Source organism: Hypomesus nipponensis, chromosome 3 (genome assembly GCF_054491055.1).
Source record: "Hypomesus nipponensis isolate SF chromosome 3, ASM5449105v1, whole genome shotgun sequence".
NCBI lineage: Eukaryota > Metazoa > Chordata > Actinopteri > Osmeriformes > Osmeridae > Hypomesus > Hypomesus nipponensis.
The window spans coordinates 6,913,375-6,934,433 of record NC_140363.1 but is presented as its reverse complement, the minus strand read 5'-3'; the positions used below and the strand labels follow the sequence as shown (position 1 = coordinate 6,934,433).

At 39.5% G+C, this 21,059-nt stretch overlaps 2 protein-coding genes across 2 annotated transcripts; one reads left to right on the top strand and one right to left on the bottom strand.

The window, feature by feature from the left end:
• Window positions 1-4,657: 4,657 nt before the first annotated feature.
• eif4eb (eukaryotic translation initiation factor 4eb) lies at window positions 4,658-9,848 on the bottom strand. Its single transcript, XM_084674505.1, has 7 exons — window positions 9,703-9,848; window positions 8,789-8,892; window positions 7,285-7,380; window positions 6,430-6,493; window positions 6,185-6,298; window positions 5,951-6,090; window positions 4,658-5,629 (listed from the first exon to the last, which is right to left on the bottom strand). The coding sequence occupies exons 1-7, from the start codon at window positions 9,718-9,720 to the stop codon at window positions 5,515-5,517; spliced, it is 651 nt and encodes a 216-aa protein (XP_084530631.1). The 5' UTR covers window positions 9,721-9,848; the 3' UTR covers window positions 4,658-5,514.
• Window positions 9,849-9,922: 74 nt separating this feature from the next.
• Window positions 9,923-20,895, top strand: metap1 (methionyl aminopeptidase 1). Its single transcript, XM_084674495.1, has 11 exons — window positions 9,923-10,240; window positions 12,051-12,102; window positions 12,359-12,468; window positions 14,069-14,129; window positions 17,536-17,627; window positions 17,848-17,931; window positions 18,086-18,224; window positions 18,786-18,917; window positions 19,089-19,232; window positions 19,553-19,618; window positions 19,711-20,895. Exons 1-11 carry the CDS (start codon window positions 9,923-9,925, stop codon window positions 19,875-19,877), a joined length of 1,365 nt encoding a protein of 454 aa, XP_084530621.1. The 3' UTR covers window positions 19,878-20,895.
• The last annotated feature ends 164 nt before the right edge of the window (window positions 20,896-21,059 follow it).

Here is a 21,059-nt window from a genome sequence, read left to right as displayed (position 1 = left end):
GGAGAAAACACACCCCTGACAGGTTGCCTTGGAAACACCTTACACACACATACACACGCACTACACAGTCATGCCTGCACGGCTGCCGTGGTAACGCTTTTTACTGGTTATTCATTCTCTCTTCTCCATTAGCTTGTACATAGCAGACATATAAAGTTGGCAAGCCATGGCTGGAGACCTCTTCAGGAGCATAGCTCATTTATAATTCAGTTCGATATCTCATGTTTAAGGTCAACAGAGAACGGTGTGAGGTTTTCACAAGTTATCCTCTGCATGAAGACCTATGGCCATTCAGAATCTCACCTCATACTATATTTACAGTAGGTACACAGGAGACCTTGTCCACACAAAATAACGAGCAGAAAAAGCACTTGGCTCATCTTTTGATGTGTGATGTACCTGCTTTTAAATCTATTTAATGTCTGAAACTCTCATCAATACGTCTATTGCCTCTTTGTCCAGATAGTCATCAATAACCCAATGGATCACAACACAAATGATTGTTTTTCTTCAGAAACTATACAATTTGTTAAGTAAGTCAATGTACTTACATTTATAAGGTAATAATTAATCCATCTCTATTCAAATATTATTATTATATTCCAACATTTAAAAAACATTTTATTCACACACAACTCTTTTTTATGCATAACCTGAATTTCACAACATTCACACTCTCATTCAGTCTTCCTTACTGCCTACAGTTTACGCAAAGTATTGACCCTCATTAAATGTAACAAAGGTGACTGGCACTGGCCCATAATCTAATACATCACTCACAGAACAAGGCTACGCCTATTCAGCACCCCCCCCCATCACCCACCCCCACCCCACAACAGACGATGACGATGATGATGAAATCACCCACCCACAAAGAACTTATACGCCGGAGACGACAACAGACTGATTAAATTGATGTGCCTTTTAAATGTTATTTTTGGTTCTCTGTCTGTCAGTAACAGATTAACAACAATTGTACAGCTGGTTTTCCTTCCCCTCCTCCGAACAAGAAAAAATAAAACAATATAATCTTGCCTCCGTACACTCTGTGACAACTACAGCATAAATGGTTCTTACCTTTTAAGTGTTGCTGCCAATTCCCAAATCCATACTCTGATTTATCTCACTGAGAGGGCACCCTGCCGAGCTGGTACGTACACATGCGCGCACAGCTGTACACACACACACTTTGACGCTCATACACAGCCTCCGAGTGCCCGCTCAATCCTCTTTGTGTCATCCATCCACTCTGCCCTTCATGGAAACAATATCCTTTTATCTCCTTCTCTTTGATTACAGCACATCTCATTGCAAGGGTCGCACTGTCCTGTCTCCGCTCGTTCACACCGCCGAACCCCGGGGTGAGACAGGATTTAGGGCAGCGATCGAGAGGAGGATAAGCGGAGATGAGGAAGCAGAAAGAGCACATATGAAGAAAAAAAAGAGAGGGTTTCTTTACTGGTGTGAGACGCAGTGGAGGTTCAGTTCAGCTCCCTCCTCTCTTTCTTCAGATCCTCCCCCCTCCTTACTTTCCTCTTGCTCATCACCTGTGAGCTGATCAGGCTTAGTCCAACCTCAGCTCTGAATGGGTAAAACAAAATCCACAAGGAGGTTTTTTCGGTCCCTCCCACCCTGGCTCTTTCTCTTCTCCCCTCACTTTATTTGACAACTTCCTTTATAACACATATGTTCAGCAGGCCCCTTTATAATTGTACACCTTTTGCCCTCAGTCCTATTTTTGTCTTTCATTTGTGTATTTTCCTCTGACATGCTCCCTTCTATCTTTTGGGACACCTGGCAGCTTGCGCAGATACCAGAATGAGAGTGCCACAGAGAAGTGTTAAAGCAACAGTATTGGATCAGCTACATTAACATTTACCCATGGGGTTGGTGTCTCAGTGGATTTAATTTGTATCTTGCAAGCCGAGAACATAGCTATCCTTATTTGGGCTGACAGTCTGCTTGCTGCCTTCTCATGAGGCAGCTGACACAGAAGACTGAGGGAAGAAGACCAAAATAGAAAGAGCAGACCAACGCTGGTGCGTGTGAACTGTGAGATCACACAACAAACCAAATGATTACTCTACAGTTTAATTTATTAGTACATTCATATCATATGTATGTACATACATCAAACAGACTCTAGTAAATACATTTATATACAATCCGGTACCCTAAAGTCTAGATTTCCATACAACATTTCCTGCGACGCGTATTTTCAGTTTGTTGGCTGTTGGTTTAATGCTTAAGTCGGTCATTTGTGTCAGGGAAATGGCACTATTCTGCAAACCAGTTGTCTTTTCTGTGTTTCAACAGAAACATTAAGAAAACAAATGTTGATTAAGATCTGTATTTTACTATTTTAATAATGAAAATGTATGGATGACACACAGAAGCCCTTAATGTCACACAAATATTAACCAGATTTGTTTATTCAATCACTAAATTCTTCCTCAAATGTCTCCATGTTTGTTTTGTGAAAGTCCACACCAAGGCTTTATGTTTAATTCATCACACCTTGGATAACTCGCCCACAACCACTTTGAATGGATGGTTATAAACCCCTACATTATTTATTCTACTTGGAAAACAAATCCTACCATTGATCCTTATACTAGTGGGAATGAATTAAAGCTGTCAAAGTCCCTGTAAATGAATCATCTAATGTACAGGTCTTAAAAATATGTTGATATCCACTCACAATTTCTAATTTATTTCCAATGGAACATTGGAACATTTTACAAAATCTTACATTATTCTACAAAGAAATGCTAAAATGTCTATTTCAAAATTGTTGGTAGACATAGAAGTCATTTGATTTGGAGGGGGTGATTTTCCTAAATCCTGTAATCAAACTCAAATGTGTGTAGTTTCAGGTGGCTCCAATAAAAAGATCATTCATTGAACCAGTTTATCGAGAAAAGTATTTTATGTACATTATTCTATTATGTCATGTTATCAAGATGCTTAAACACACAAAAAGCCAACGTACTCATGGGTCCATTTCCATTGGACAAATAAATACAAATTAATTAAAATCTGCCATTAAAAAAATCTGATAATCTACGGATTCAGGCATTGGACCAAATGCTTATTGACAAATTATAGGGCTATGGTGTCAGTATTATGTCATAAATCGAGAGCGCATAGATTACTTCACACGCAGATATGAACTTTTCACTCGCATACTTGAGCACAAATTCAACAACCGCGAGTTGTACACACAGTTGCGAGCGAACGCCTGACAAGCTGCTCGCGCAGTGAAATTCTGCTCGCGCGCGTTGAAATTACTTGACAATTTGGGCCGGAAATCTATGGTGGCACTGGCCCTCTTATTATTGGTCGCTTTCGACGCGACCACACCCACAGGTACATCCTTGTACCTTGATAGACAGATTCCGTTACAATTATTGGATTGGTAGACGAGGCCCCCCATCATCGTTCAATATCACTTAGGCCCACATGTATATCTTCAGGTGTCGCCGCCATTGTTCCATCCACTGTCTGGAGTTCCCTAGTATCACTTCGTGCTTCCTGTAAAGAAAGCTATCAATCAAGGTACAAGGATGTCCCTCAGGGTGCGATCAGACATTCTCTGGTGCGATGCTATCGCGTTAAAAGCGACCAAGCGATCAAAAGAGGGCAGTGCCTCCATAGATTTCCGCCTCAAATTGTCAAATCCACCCACAAATTGTCAAAAGTAATCTAGACTTGCGTCAGCAGAAATCAGTTGAGTGAGCAGAAATACACTTTGCGAACAAAATTCCACCCCGCGAGCATAACCCCACTGCGCCCGAGCAAAATGTTGTGGAACCACTGAAATTGAGCTGGAGGCATTTCAATTTACCTACTAAAACTTTAATTTACATATATATTTAAGTAAGACAGACTGTTTGCACAAAAATGAAATAGCATCACCCTCTAGTGGAAATTATGGAAAATTAAACTTATATCTGACAGGACGGCTCCATCAATGACAAATCTGCAATTTTTCTTTCACAGATCATTATTAAACGTAGGTTTTCAATGTCCTGTAAAGAAACCCTACAGTAGCAATATTGAAGTGCATAAAGCACCAAACTTATAGTATTTAAAATGATATTAACATAATGTTAGGAGGTACACTTATGAAACAGGCAACAGACAAGACATGACAAAATCTTACATAAAAGTAACAACCACCCAACATGAGACACTATATATTTTTTCACCACAGGCATATTTCCATTTTGCGGTGCTCCATCAGCCTTGTAGGCTCCGTTACAGACTGGCACATCCAGAAGCTGTTGTGCACAAAACCTAGGTTAGCCTAGACCAGGGGTTCCCAATCCTGGTCCTCGGGCCTCACTGCCCTGCATGTTTTAGATGTTTCCTTCTTCCAACACACCTGATTCAAATGAATGGTCGTTAGCAGGTTTCTGCATAACTAAATACCTACCCATTCATTGGAATCAGATGTGTCGGAGCAGGGAAACATCTAAAACATGCAGGGCAGGGAGGCCCAAGGACCAGGATTGGGAACCCCTGGCCGAGACTGAAATACCTCGTTGCAAAATGTGCTCTCTTTAAAGGGGTTACTTTGTTTTCATAAATTTAAAAACACCACAAATTTTAGTTTATAGCCAAGATATTAGAAACAGCAACTATGCACACAATCTGACTGGGAATCAAAAATAAGTTTTGTTTATTCTTAGATTAAAAAGAGCTAAAGTCACCAAACACTTTATTAAAAGACTTAATACAATTCTTCCATTGTAAGCAAACAATCAAATGAGATTAAATCCAATCACTAATAAATGGATGCATTGGAATACAGTGTCACTGTAAGTCAAATATCAAACTATTTCCTTCAAGGAATGTACACATTTCCAATTCCAAAGTATCCCACAATATAAAACCGCTTAAATTGAATTGCAAAACCAAAGTTATAATCAATTTAACATTCTATGAAAAAAAGTTGATTAGCTTGACTGCATGTTCTAATTGTTTAAGGCTATAGCGTTGAACAAAGACTAAAACAAGCAAATTTGTATAATAAATTAAAATGGTTTAACATTATTAAAGATTACAGCAATAATAATAATAATGCTGTATAAAGGGCACACAAATGTTTTTGCATTACATTTCGGATAAATTCCCTGCCATTAAATAAATCATAACTACTTTCCCAATATAAGAGCACGTTGAACATTAACATCTCTTAATACATACTCTTCTCTTACGTCTCTTTGTTTAAATGTTTACGGTTGCATGTTTGCCTGTACGACATATGAATTAAGGGCATTGGCAAGTTGAGAAATTGTTCCACAGAAATTGTGAATCTGCACACAAGTGTTTATCCTGGATTTCAGTACAGGTCCATTTCAGATGAAGCTTTGGTTTATAGTCTTAAGATATATATATATTTTTCTTCTTCTCTAGATTGTATCTCGCAGTTCTTGCAGTGAAGTAAACAAGCCCCCACAACAAAAAGGAGACTTTTCAAAAAAATAAACTATAGGCACAAGATATCTTTCAAACCACAAACTTGTTCTTGGTGGTGGAGCCACTCTTTGTGGCTGTGTCAGCATGAGATTGATAGCCAATGGTCATCTTCATTGGGATTCCCAAGCGTTCCTTATACACTCTCCTGAAGTTTCACAGATATCATGTAATTTTAAAGAAAAGAAAAATGCATGAGAAAGCTGATACCAACAAGTTATTAGGATTGACTTACAGCCTTATATTTAAAATCAGTGGTTCTCAAATGGTCTAACCTGAGGACCCACATTTGTCCTTGGTCATAAAGTCACAACCCTAAGATATATATATATTTCATGGTGCCCTGAGCTGAATTTGTGATTTCCTGACTTCAGAAATGTAACAATATCGCATTGGAAGACATACCCTATATGTGTGATAGACATTGGAAGACGTACCCTATATGTGTGATGGACATTGGAAGACATACCCTATGTGTGTGATAGCGTCTCTGTTCTCGTAGTCTGCCGTCCAGATGGCAAGTTTGTCTCCTTTTGTACGGATGTTGACCACTGCTCCACAGACCTCATCACTGTAATCATCAAATGCCTCTCCTACAAGGCAGAGTAGCTGGGCAGGAAAAAAGACACAGATTTCACATTATAGCTATTGAATAAACAATATTCCATAAACAATATACACAAGCTTTGAAAACATTTCTAACCGTTTCCAGCCAGAAGCGGTCCAACTCCTGTCTCCTCTGTTGCTTGTTCAGTGTGATCAGCCAGCGCCCTCCACGCTTGTTCCTCTCATCCTCCCACATGGGCTCAATGCCATCCTGATAAACCAGGGGAAAATTACAAGGAGAAAAAAAAAAGTGGCAAGGAATTTCTTTCCAATATAACTCTTCAATAATCAGAAGATTGAATTATTCAGCTAATTGGCTTTGGCCAAATGTCCCAAACCTACCTTAAACAATGAGTAGTCACAACCAGACAGCAGGTTGCTTGACAACTGAATATGATTATAGAGGCTGAAATTACAAGAACATTTTGTGAATGCAGGTAAAGCTATTGCAAATAAGGTTGCAAAGGGGTGTAAACTTTACAGAAACCTTCCATGGGAAATTAAAGCTGGAGTAGGCAAGTTTTGCAAGCTATTGGAGCTTCTATTCCAAACTATTCAAACCATAAAATCACACCCCCTCCCTTCAAAGCCACTCTCACAAAACACATGAACGTGCGCTGCCTGACTACAGAACTGCTAGGAGACAAGTCTAGTTAATCCACGAGAGTGAGAGAGCTTTTGAGAGCAACATCTTTTTTCTCTCACAAATTACAAATTGTGTAAGAACATTATCATAATGAGCATAAACATGGCTAATGTTAGTACTCAATACTTTCAAACAAGCCTGTTAGTATTGGGGAATTCTATAATAGAGTTTTAACATCTGGAACTGGATTAATGGCCTGCTCTTTCTCCGCCATTCTTGTGACTCTAGCTCAGTTGTTTAGAATACCACTGCCTAGCCTGGTTGTAGCCTAAAATACAGTACTAAATTACAGCATTGAGTGCAGGGCAGAGCCCATCCAATCATCAACTCATTGGAAATTTGGGGTAATTTATACAACTACCATATAAAAACACAAACATAACAAATAGCCCTGCAGTAAGTAGTGTGCATGTGATTGAGGAATGTGCAGGGTAGAAATTCAACAAAATTTGCAACAACATTTTGTAAATTTCTTTGGAGAAAGGGTCTGCCAACTCAAAAAGATCAAACATTTTAAATGTACAACAACAACAAAAACAATGAATTCTTACGCCCAGAAATCCTCAACTGTGTCAAACTTGGAGATGAGGCGGAGGTTGGCTTGCCACGTTTTGCTCTTGTCATTCTTAAAGAACCAGAGAGACCATCTGTTGGGAGGGGGCAACAAGACAACAATTGAATTGGCAGTAAGTAAACACCAGATAGGCTAATTAAATCACATGGTGATCAGCATCGTATATGCCTCAAAGAATATCAGAAAGGTATGGTTTTCATCAGCACTATTTGCAAATAAATGTTTTTACTTTCCCCATGTAGTATTAGATCAGAATTTTAGGATGGGATTTGCTGACTAGAGCACTGATTCCCAAAGAATGGGCAGATCACAATCACAATCCTCTTGCTGTGTGTCCTGTCTGTGTGCTCGGACGTGCTAGCAAACAAGACTCCTGAACCATGCAAGCTGTGTAGTTATCTAGAAATTAAACATGGACAATATTCAGCCAAGCCACATTTTTTCTTATTACTAATTGTAATGTGGATTTCCACTGCATTGCTGTAGCCAGCACATACAAAGAATTGTTCTTTTAATTAAATTTAAACAATTTTATGAAATAAGTCATATTATTATATGGCAACGACAGTACGAGCGCTCTGATTGGCTAATGGGTAGTCATGCCAGCCGCGTATTGACCTCATCGCCGGTCCGCGGTCTGATTATTATTGCCCTCCTCTGACGTCATCTTCAAAATGAGCGATATCGAGGAGTCAGCTGAGTTTACTATCCAGATGATACTGAAGACATCAACAGCGACTAAGAAATTGTTAACTAAGAGTTGTTATTTGTGTTGGAATTAAAGCCATTTCTGCAGAGCCGTGTTGTCCACTTTCTATCAAAAGTAATTGGGTGTTAGGCAACACCTGAAACACCGTGAGAAGACGTGAGAGCTAGCTACAATTAGCCTATCATTTATTTTCATTTACAAAATAAAAAGAGCTAAAAATACCATATAATAAACAACTTACTAACCTCGGCTGTTCGGTCATGCTGGGAAATATCAAACTCTGATACGTTCAAGCCTCAGTTTGATATTTCCCGGCATGACCTCACTCTAGGTTAGTAAGTAGTCAGTCTTGTGTGTTGAGTTGTGGAGCTCACAACTGATATTCAGAAAAAAATCGGACTTCAAATTGGGTCCCTACTCCCTGCATTCTTAAATTAAGTCATGGATGGACAAGAGAATCAAAACTGAGCATTTTTAAATCAATACTTGCAAATAAATAATAGTAATAAAAATGTATTGGCTGTGCCCGGATAACAGCAGCAAATATTGTCAGCTTGCATGACATGAAAACAGACTTGACACAATCTTTTTTTTTTTTTTACAAATTAGTGAGACACTTTAGTTTCTCATTACTGATATATAACATTGAACATAAAGCCAGTTTTGGTGTAGGGCAAGAAAATTATTAATTTGTAAGTAGAGCACTATGGTACATTTAAATAGTCGGTAATGACAAATGTATTACAATTTGCAAAATCTCAAACTGTCCAACCTGTTTTGGAGAGGGTGTTTTATATAGCTCTCAGGGCTCACAACCTCCTGCCCAGTCTCCTCAGGTCCATCTTCAGAAGGTTGGGGTGGATTTGTATTGGTATCCTAGTTTAAGAAACAACAAGGGATAAGATCAAGGTATCTTTGTGTTCAATGTGGTATCGTTTGGGAAAACTCATGGGAGAATTTTTTATTAAAAGAGATCACGCAAAACGGCAACCTGTGAATCTCTCTGTGTCCCTGAATGGACTCAGTGGACAATCTTGTCTGGTTAAACTTAACGGCTAGTAGCTGCTAACATACCTGGTGTGACACGAAGTAATACGTTTCATTAAACAGGCTAATATGCCTATAGACAGTACCTAACGTCAGCTTTAGAGTTCATAGCGTCAGCACATGCAACAGCGTGGCTAGGGCTACTGCTAGCCAAAACGAGCCACGTAAAAGAAACTTACTAAAATGTTGCTAGGTCAAAACCACAAAGTAACTATACCAATAGCACGGTCTAGTGCCGTGGTTGATAATACATTTGTTGGATAATTAATTTACTTAGTCCACGAAAAATCTTAAATTATAGTGTAAATATCCGATCAACCAATCAAACAGCTGTTACACTTAACCTGGTTTTGCTCAATGTAGCATGTAGCTAGTACTGTAGTATAGCTAATTTGCGTTCTCGTGGGTTTCAAACTGTGCTGTACTATCTAGCTAGAGCTAGCACGAGCTAGCTAGGTCGTGGCAGAGGAACTTGCACTTTCCAGGCCAAAACTGAACAAACAATGTTCAAATTGACATGCCGCCCATAGCAAGTCCTTAGACGAACAATATTAACATGATAGAATAAGATCATTAACTGTAAATTAACGGATTATGATTCATTTTGTGAATAATATTTGTTAAATAAAAGGTACTCACCGGTTCCGCGGTCGCCATCTTATGTCTCTGGCGAGTGGAACGCTGAAGTTCATTGGACTGACCTATAACGTGACGCTTCTTTTTCCGTACGTAAAAAGTTTATGATACTGTAGTATGAAGTTAGCTACCAAGTCAAGCAACAGTAATGATACTGCAAACAGCACATTCAGGCATATTTCTAATAAAATAATTCGTCAGTGTGTGCCAATAAAAATTTTGAATGAAAAAATGTAGATTGCAAATTGGCATTTATAACGCAAAATATATTTTACATCTCAATGTTGTTGCCATAATCATCAGATCAGTAACGTTCGAGAACTGGACGCATGCTCAATCCATGTCTCTATTAGCCAGGCTCTCGTTGACTGTGGCTTCGGAACGGAGTCCACACTCCTCGTCTCCACCCCTCCCCTTGACTGAAGGCATGGCGGCTATAGAGACTCGTGAATGCGAAACAGAAGGCTGTTGTAAGGAGGCCAAACTTCAATGTCCAACCTGTATCAAGCTCGGGATTCAAGGCTCTTACTTCTGCTCACAGGTAGCATAAATTGGTCATTTAACAATTGTCTTCAGCTTTGTAATATATCGCGGGGCCCAAGTCGTTTCGTCACGAGGGCTGAACATACAACGCTGGAGATAACCACAAAAATGCAGTATTTGCTAATACAAGATCGATTGGAATTAACAATTTTTGCAATCGCTGATAAATTAAGATGCTCGGTGCATTTTTAAAGCCAGTAACCTAAAAGCTAGCAAACAACTGCAGCGTTAATAGTTAGCTAGCAAGCAAGCCAGGCTGCAAAATAGCTAATTTAGCTAGACTAATTGCTTCTACCAAGCTAGGGTAAAATATTGCAGATGAAATCAGATTTCTTTAATGTATTGGTTTGCTAGTCTTATTCATCTGACTTTGCTAGGCTACACTCCGTGGTGTGTATTTATACGATACAATGCCCTGCTGCTTGAGCTAGTGCTTGCTAGCCGACAAGCCTAACCACATGGATGGATAGAACATCAGACTTCCTATTCATGGCGACAAACGTGGGACAGCAATAATCATAATAATGTGATAATTTAGCAGACGCTTTGATCTAAAGTTGCCACGGGGAGGGTTTAAATTGGCAATCGATCGGCCGTCAAATGCTGTTCAGTGTTATTCTTTGTAACTAGTGCCGCTAGGTCTGCAACTTTAAAGTGTAACTAAACACCAGCCTTAGCCCTCCACGTTAAAATGCTTTCTGGTGTGGGTGGGGTAGGGGTAGGAATCGCCAGGTATCTCACGATTCGATTCCTATTCGATTTATAAAACGATTATTGATGCATCTTGATCTTTATTGGACCATATTGAAATGTTAATGCTAATGTGAAAATAACAATGCAATAGACACAATAAGCCTAATTTTCCATTTGTGCAAGCATTATTTAAGTCTCAAATAATATTAGCTAAACAGCACCCCTGGTCAATTGCATTTCGTCACCACGCTCTCTTATGGACAACATTTTTCATGAAAATGCTGTCAGATGTGTCATTTAATGCTGGGTTAGGCAATTTTCGCGTAGCTATTGCACCCCCTCGTTTCATAGCCACTCCCCCACAAAATGCTTGAGTGCAGGGGCAGAGTGCGTGCAGGTAGACAGACAGGTTCCCCCGTCCAATCATTAGTCAGGGTATGGCCTCATGATTTGTTGTGTTTACAGTTTTGCGACGCCCACAGATGTTTGATTGATTTAATAGTCAAACCTTTATATGTATTGGTTGCTATCAAGATGATGTTTATTTAGGCAAATATGACAAAAAGTGCTTTTCAAACACATTAGATACCCTGCCTTTAAAGCGGCACTTCAGTTAAAACGTCAAAAAATGTCTTAGGCGGACACCCTTGGCAACCTACCCCAACCTGACATTTGCGGTCACTGCGTGATGGCAAATCACTATGGAAAGCCAAATGTGCCAAAACCTGAAACTTAGCGTTTGCATTAACAAAGCCTTTTTGAACGTCTTAAGAAGTTTCATATTGGGGTACTACCCCTTCATTTGTTTGAAGGTAAACCAGATAATGATCATTGCTAGAGAGAAAACAGCTTCCCACTCAACCTATCTTGTTTGAATAAACGTTAAGAAAATATGAATTAGCAGTGATCATTATAGTTGATCACTAAGTAATGTATCATGTTATCTAAAAAAAAATTCTGGAACAGTGGTGACACTAATTTTGTGGCCAACAAATGGTTAGGTTAGGCCTATTATTAAAGAGCCCAAGCAACAACAAAAAAACACTAATCATTGCTGGTCGAACTTTATAATCTAGTCTCATTGGTTTCTCATCTTTGTTTTCCTACTCATTCAGGAGTGCTTCAAAGGGAGCTGGGTTACTCATAAACTTCTACATAAGAAAGCAAGTATGTACCCTTTCAGTTTTATTCCCCTAACCTGTATCTTGGTTGCACTTTGATGTATAACAGAACCTAGTAACCAATTTGTGATGACCATCCAAAATGGCTAATGTAAGCGTTAATGTGAAGTCACACTTTTTTTTGGTCTTGAGCAGCCTTTGGGGTTTTGTGATGAGAGTAAATGGTGGGTATAAGGGGCTTAGTCACCACCTTCACTAATGTCACAATACATGTTTTAAGGCATTTTATTTTGTTTTTGTAGAGGAGGATCAGACCCAGGATGAGGGGAAGAATTGCATGGACAAAGACATAAACACAGACCCTTGGCCTGGCTACCGCTACACAGGCAAACTACGCCCTCACTACCCACTGGTAAGGGATACTGGATTATGGACTCTGAGGTTTGGTCTGGTTGACACTTACTTTTTTTTCTTGTTGGAATTATGGTTTGGTCACTACTTACTAACCGTAGCTATCTATATTAGCTAGGTTGATAAACCAGCTGGATACATCGTTTATGTAATTTGATTCAATTAGGTATACGAGCACAAACAAGGTTTATTCTACTACACAGCTATTACACTTGTGACAACACTGTAACTGTGATGGTCTAGTGGGCTACACCTTGTTTGTGCAATCGGTAGAGTTAAGAGTTTTGATTATTTGAATTTCCTTGAGGCTCTTCATAAACCATAACTTAGGAACAGTTAGTAAAGGTTTCTTCAATTAAACATAAATAAAGATTGTGTCCCTTTTATACATGTTGTGTAAGATAATGAGGCCCACAGAGTTGTTTAGCAACACAGACAATTTCAAATATTTATCTGGGGAGTTCCCGCTACTTTCCAGCCAATTATGTTTCAGTAATCCAGTCTCAGCCAATTGCCTTCAGCAATTTGGGCCTTGCTCCTTGGCTTCTTTTGGAAAACCACTGTCAATCAAACTCGAACTGTAGGAAAATGTGAAAATTCAGACAAGAATCCAGGTGCTGTTTCTCATATTTGAATTGATTTTATAATGCAATAAGATATTGCAGCATTAACACATCAAACCTTTGTTTAAAATTGTGCATTTGTACCACTTGAGACCCACATATCATCAAATCAAATGTATTTGTATATCTCTTTTTACAAGCAGTGTCACAAAGGGCTTAAGATGCCCCAATAGACAACCACACCTAAACCAATCTAAACCCTCAAGGAAGACAAAGAAAAATTCCCAGGAAAACTCATTGACAAAAATTTAAGAAACCTTGGGAGAGCACGTCAGTGAGGAATCCCCTCCTACATAGACGGTTGGTGACACAGAGAGGTGCAGACTATAGCTGAATATAGTCATGCATCAAGATTAGAGATTTATTTTTAAATGTGCAAATGACCTGTCTGTTATTCAAACACGGATATCCCGAGTTCTGAAACGGTGCTCTGTGTTGGCACATGTCAGTTTAGGCAGTGGTAGCCACAGGGCAGGGACATTTAGAATCATCACAACATCACAGGACAGCCAGGTAGATGGACAGTCTAATCTATGTGGTCCATCATAAGATTGGCGACGAGGTCCAACATTGGCAGACTGGCAACCTGGCAGATGTTTACAGCTCAACCCCCCACACCACGAAGGAGTATGGGAGGGTAAGAGAGAGAAGAAAATAGGATTAGAAAATGCAGAGGGACAAATAATAACAGTAAGGGTGAGGTCCCTGTCGTAAGACAAAAAAAAAGGGTTTCAACAGCTCAGGGCATGTGTAGGATCAGATAGTTTCATGACTATGACAAGTTTAGTTCTTATAAAAATTTAATTTTGTTTCTGTTAGTCATAAATCAAAAGGTTTCTTTGGAATGAATACATTTCTGGGTGTTAAGACAACAATGCATTGTGTCCAATCAAATAATCTGATGTGTAATTGGTTATCCTTAGAACCTGCTGTATGCTTATTTTAATCCAACTTTATTCTTATTTATTTTCCATGTAGACTCCCATGAGGCCTGTGCCTGGTGATATTCAAAGACCGGACTATGCTGATCATCCACTAGGTAACCATGTCAATTAAACCCACATTTATTCAGAATTGTAGAAGATAACCAATTATGAAAGCTAAACTTTTACCTTTGTTGCCTGTACAGTGTAGGTAAAATTAGAAAATTCCCTGAAAATTATTAGTACATCCTTGTGAAGGGTGACTTTTGTTAGTCAACAAAAATCCATGGGTTAGTCTCAGTGGGGACCTAAGTTCAGTATGAATGAAGACATTGTTCACTGTGTCACCTGACGACACAGTTTATCTGTTTACACAGCAAGGTGGTGGATTTGAACATTTAGCAGATTGTCATTTCTTTCTCGGATGATCAGCAACAAAAATTGCTCATTGCACCTGCCATCTAGCTGATTAGTCTTTACGTATCCTCTGCTGAGTATGCATAAGGTGCAGATAACCTGCAAGGGAGCCATGTTTACATTGTATTTTCATAGTTTTTTCAGCACATTCTCCCGGTGGAGACCCAAACAATGTAGTCACGTCTATTCCATTGTCATCAACTATGAATCTACCATTGCGGTGTTAGCTTTCTGTCGCTTTTGTATTTTCAGGATGGCAGCTAGAAAAGCTATGATTTGAACTCAAACCCTTACAGGATACCCTTGTAATATGTTGTCCTTTCTCTACTGAAGCTGCAGAGTCCGAGTGTAAGTAAGCAGTAGAGCTTAGTGCTACATGGTAGATTCACACTTGTCTGGATGGCAAATTAATGTTAGGCAGGGGACCCAATTGTGGACAGAATTGACACAGCAAGTAAATTTATCTGACTTTGGCAGCCTGCATTTGTCAATAGCCTGCCTGAAAATCAGACAAGAATATAGGTTTAGTGTAGTGATCAATATTTCATCACTCATCAATTAAGGATTTTTTTTTAAGGAATAAAGGATTTATGTTTCTATCAGTTGTAAGCATTCAATATTAAGGCACGTTTCCACCACAGTAACTGTAACCCTAATACGCCAATACAGGAACTAGAAACCAAATTGAGTTCCAGGAGCCAAAAAGCTGGAAATGAAATTCCTGCTTCAGGGGTAGCCTAAAATACTGGAACTTTGGGGTGGGGCTTGCAGCGCCAAAAAAGTCTGATAGTGTTGTGTGCTGCAATACTTGACCAATGTCTCAAATCACATGATAACCTGCTCTCCCTCAGCCTATCATTCTGGCTTATACAATAATAATCACCCTGTCTTAATGTAGCCTTTCTCACCCTTAGATTTGTACTTGATTCTCAAAAATATGGAAAAAAGTGCATTCTCTATCATTTCAACAATGCAGTGGCAAATGGAATTGGCACCATGCGATAAAAAGTGTTGACTACTCTAACCTACTACTAATCTCTGGCATGTTAAGCCAGCTGAATAGTTTTCACAACGTGAAATGTTTAAGAAATATCACACGAGGGAGTGAGTAATTTCCAATTATTAAATATATTTAATCATTTATTTGGTGCCACCAAGACAAAATAGTTCTGCAACTCCACTGGACACATACCTTTTCCTGCACAAAAGCGACAAGTGCTAGCTACTTTGTATAGATAAATAATATATAGTTAAATGGAATCCAAGTCCATGGAATGGGTCTTGTCCAATCAAATTACTTGGTCGGAACTAATTGCTGTATATCTTGCCTATCATCTGGGGGAAGCTCCTACTATGGAAAAACTGCTAACTATAGGCTGCAGGAACCTTGTTCCTAGTTCTGGTTCCTTGAAAAAGGGTTCTGGGAACTAAAAGTTACTGGAACTTGCGGTGGAAATGCGGCTTTAGAAAACAAACAGAGGTATTGATTGCATTGTCACATTGGTGATGGCACACAAGAACGAGTCCTGCATGCCATCCAGAGTCAAGTGTGAGCCCAGTAGTAGGTAGCCTGCAGTAAATTTATGAGTTAGTTCTTCTTATACTTCATTCTTACCTTTCTGTATAGGTCCAGGCCAGTAAAAAGCATTAGATTGACCACTAGTGGAGCTTCAATACTTGTCACCACGTTAATATTACTGACACAATCAATCCAATGATTGTCCATTTTTTATGTTCAGTATTTATTACACATTTGACCGCAAAGTAGTTTTTATTGGCTAGAGTGTTTTAGGTAGGCTAGTCTAAGAAACACCGCGAGTAAAAGTCGAAAACTGAACACGAACACCATGAGACTACTGTAACTGGTGCTCTTCTTTTTTTGCCAACCTGACGCTAATAAAAACATATAGTTGACAATTGATTCAGACACAAATCAAAGTTATTAGCAGCTAATCGTAGTTTTTGCCCTGCTGATTTGGGCAGTGATTTTTAAATGGTGGTCCAGTGACTCCCATGTTGGGGGATTCGAGGGGTCCGTATCCGAGTAACAAGACAGACTGACTTATTTGAAGTGTATTTCGCGCTTACGTTTATCAGCTTGACTCTTCTTAAAATTGTAAATTTTTTCTGGCTTTATATGTTTCTTCAAAAGGCTGTAGGTTTAAACCGACGTGTGTTGTTAGTGTGTGTATAAGGTAAAAAATGTAAGGTTGATGGTTCAAGTCTGAAGCTTCTTCTTACTCATCACTACAGCAGCAGAGGTGGGTCTTATGGCAGGTATGTTTGCCCACAAACCCAAGTTCCTCCCTCATGCCATGCCCAGTGCATAAATATGCACAGGTCGCTCCTCTTGCTGGTTTAACTATACTCCTTTCTTTGTATGTCTCCATCGGTGAACCCCAGTGACAGGACACAGAAGCATGGCCACCATATGTGTATTTTTGCATGCCATATTTTTCCTTTCATCATCTGCTACTGCGGTAGAGATGTGGTCTGTTTTGTTGTGTTTTTTTTATGTAGTCATGTGAGGTAATCGTGTGGTCTTTGCCAAGTGGTTGACAACTTGCGTCCATGTTTTAATTACATTGTCTACACAAGTCCATATGCTATGGTCTATATGCACACTGTTTTGTGGATTATTTTGTGATCAGTTAGATGTATTACCAGTTGTGTTTGAGCTAGTATGAGTGTTATTTGAGATTCCTTTAGTCATTGCTACTATAAATATAGATGTAGTTCACATGTTTTTTGGTTTTCTCTTTTCTAGGTTGTATTTGAGGAAACTGAATACTTGTTGGAAACAAACTGGGTGGACATTTGGTGCTAAATCAGTAATAGATGACAAAATAAAGGCTTCTTTCTTGCAGCTTTCAAAGCTTCGAGTTAGTGAACCCAATATTAGATATTATTAATAGTGCATTTCTTTAGCAAGTTGTAAACAACCTTTGTTTTGTGGTGCTTTGTGGTTAAATATTGTGGAAATAATCAAATATTACATTTAAGGTGGACTGACTGAATGATGGGAACTAATCTGAGTTCCAAGGTTCCAGTCAGTACTTAACTGGTAGAATGAGGAGTCTACAACCCAGATTTCTTTCCCCACAGGGATGTCTGAAGCAGAACAGTCCTTGAAAGGGACATCCCAGATAAAGATTCTGTCCCCTGAAGACATTGAAGGCATGGTAGTTGTGTGCAAGGTACCTTTTATGTTGGTTCTTTCATTTCAGCACTTCTCATAAAGATACAACAGTTATATATGCCACTTAAGGTCAATGTTGTCATAAAAAGGCAACTGCCAGTTTCAATGTTAAATCTGTCCTTTCTCAGGATATTTTTGTTACAATTTAAATTTAAACATTAAGATACAGAACGCTGTGAAATATATGGAGGTATTAACTAGATTTTTTTTTTTTTCAGCTGGCACGAGAAGTGCTTGATATTGCTGCCCTCATGGTAAAACCTGGGATAACCACTGAGGAGATAGACCACACTGTGCACCTGGTACAATTACATTTTCTTGCCCTTTCATTTCTCGTTCCCCCATCTCCCTATCACCATTTTATCTCGCTCCTCCTAATCACCCCTCATTCAATCCTTAGACTGCATTTAAAAATGTTTCATGTGTGTAAGCTTCCCAATTCCACCTTGTATCCAGGCTTGCACAGCGAGGAACTGCTACCCTTCCCCTCTTAACTACTACAACTTTCCTAAGTCCTGCTGCACATCGGTCAATGAGGTCATCTGTCACGGTATTCCAGACAGACGAGTTCTCCAGGATGGCGATATCCTCAATGGTATGCTACAACAACAATGCTAATAATGAAAGCCTCTTGGTAGGCAAAGGTGCTGACTAATCTCCTGTCAAATCCCCATATAGGCTTATGAGATGGGACAAGGCTTTGTGTTTGACATGACAAATGGTTATATATTACGATTTGGCAATAGAATCTGAGTGAACAATTTTAGACCTTGTGAATATATCTGCTGTCTGGATTTAAATGTTCAAATTGTTTATGAAAGACTTTCTCTCAGCAAGACTTGACAATAATTGAATTAATATGCAATATATAAGAAGTTTACTCTTTGGTTGTTTTTGTAAATGTGTCTGATCTTGCCTTGTCTTTACTAATCATGAAACATTTGAAAGACTACTTTCAAATACTTTATACTGTTGGTTTAGTAATTTTAGACATTATGAAAAGTGGGTGCATGTGCCTAAATGTCCTAAATATATTCGTAGGTAGATTGATCATAGTTACATTTTCCAAGCTTAACCTTATTGTTTGACAAGAAAGGGCAAATCTAGAGGGATACATTTGAGCAGGCCATTAATCTTCAGTATCTTTTGGTTGCAGTGGACATCACAGTCTACCATAACGGATACCACGGAGACCTTAATGAGACCTTCTTTGTTGGAGATGTAGATGAAGCAGCAAAAAAATTGGTCCAGACCACATACGAATGCCTTATGCAATCTATAGATTCTGGTAAGATGTTACACCCCGCCCCCCCCCCTCCAGCTGTAAATATTAATGTTAAATTGATTAAATTAATGTTTTTGACAAATGTTTACAGTAAGTCGTTGGTTTATTTGTCACATATTATAGGCTATCAAAATAATGGTGATTGTACAATTCCTTTTTTGTGTCCATCTTCAGTGAAACCTGGCATCCGCTACAGAGAGCTTGGCAACATCATCCAGAAACACGCCCAAGCCCACGGCTTCTCTGTTGTGAGGAGCTACTGCGGCCATGGCATCCACAAACTGTTCCACACTGCGCCCAATGTGCCACACTATGCCAGTGAGTAACCTGTTTGTGTCAGTGTTGTCATGGTCGTTTCAGAATTGGGCATTTTATAATGACATGATTTAGGAAAATGGTACCCTGGGACAGTAAGGATGTGGTCTTTGTCTTATTTAGCATTGACTTTCGGAGACCGGGGTTTGTCTTATACACCAATGAGTCTGCAAAATATACACTGAAATATATATTGTTATGGTTGCCTAAGGCTGCATTCGTTCTGTGTTGGGGAAACTGAAATGTAATTAGTGTGGGTTTATTTAAAATGTAAAAATAATACATGTGTGTGTGTGTTAATAAAACTTTCTTCTTCTTTTTAGAAAACAAGGCGGTCGGAGTGATGAAACCTGGCCATGTATTCACTATCGAACCCATGATCTGTGAAGGTGTGTGTGTGACTGAGAGTGTCTATCTGGAAGGGGGGGGGGGAACTGTGTGTTTGTGTCACCTTGAATAACCCCACATGTGTTTAATGCAGGTGGTTGGCAGGATGAAACATGGCCTGATGGCTGGACCGCAGTGACACGGGATGGCAAACGCTCTGCCCAGTTTGAGCACACTCTGCTGGTGACGGAGACGGGCTGTGACATCCTCACCCGCCGGCTCGATGACAACGGACGAGCCCACTTCATGAACCAGCTGTAGTGTGATGGATCGGACAAAACCGCAGGGTCGCACGATGCTCTCTTCTCTCCCCGTGTCACAGATGCACACATTTGTACACAAAAAGCAACACACTTCTAACCTGAGGCACGATAGCCCGAAAGCCAACCCATATAAGGCTTTCACTGTTCTACAAATGTAATGTTGTTCTCGAAATTAACAGGGAGTACTTGAATACATCTCAACCATGTGCATTGTTTTATCAAAGCTGTTAAAATAGAACTGTATCCTCAAGGACATGAGAGAAAAAAAGAAAAAAAAGATGAAAGTATATTTATAAGATGATGCATCACAGGCTTTACAAGCTTGGTTTCTGTCAATGTGTTGACTGGAGGAATGTGAAGGGAACAGGGTCAAGCTAACAGTTTGACCTTCTGAATAGTGCCACCTTTACTGGTTTGCCTGTGAGCCCTACAACATGGTACCCAGCCACCTATTGGATCAGATGCGGCCAAGTGGAGGACCTGTTGAGCTCCCGTTATGTTGTGTGTGTGTGTGCGTGTGTGTGATGCAGGCTCTTTCTATTTATGGTCCTGTGTAGAAAAAATTATAACATAGCCCCTGTAACCCCCCTAGAGATTTGAAATGGGAGGATTGGGTCGTAGGATAAGTGTTTATTGAGCTTGCTGAAAACATCTTTATAAAATTATTTCAGATGTACAGAAGGGACTAGGTCTCTGGACGTCTGCAGCAATGCTGAGTTTTTAATCTCTCCTTGGTTGTGAAGTAATTAATGTCCAGAACCCACTCACCAGTTGGCCCAGTCCAGAGTCATTGAAAAGAGAAGAGACACGTAAGAGGGCAGTGATTTTGAGAATCAAGTAGTCCTGGTGTAGCTCATCAAGCCTTAATTAAGATTGCCTGGAGAGCTCTAGGCAAGTGTGTTGTCAGCCCCGACGTAATATGCTGTTGGTTTACTGGTGTGAGCAATGCTCGTTTCACTGTTTATCTTCTATGTCTTGTTCTCTTCTACAAAGGAGTAATAAACAGCTGTTCTGTATTTCTGTGTGGATCAGTTTTTGCTGGAGTGGTTGACATCAATGTCCAATTGGTGTATACATTCTTCAGAGGGACATTTTTTTTCAGTGTTCAGAATGCAGAGACGTCCATGTCAGTTAACATTAGGGTTTAGAGAAAGAACTGCACTTTAATGCAGTCCAATGC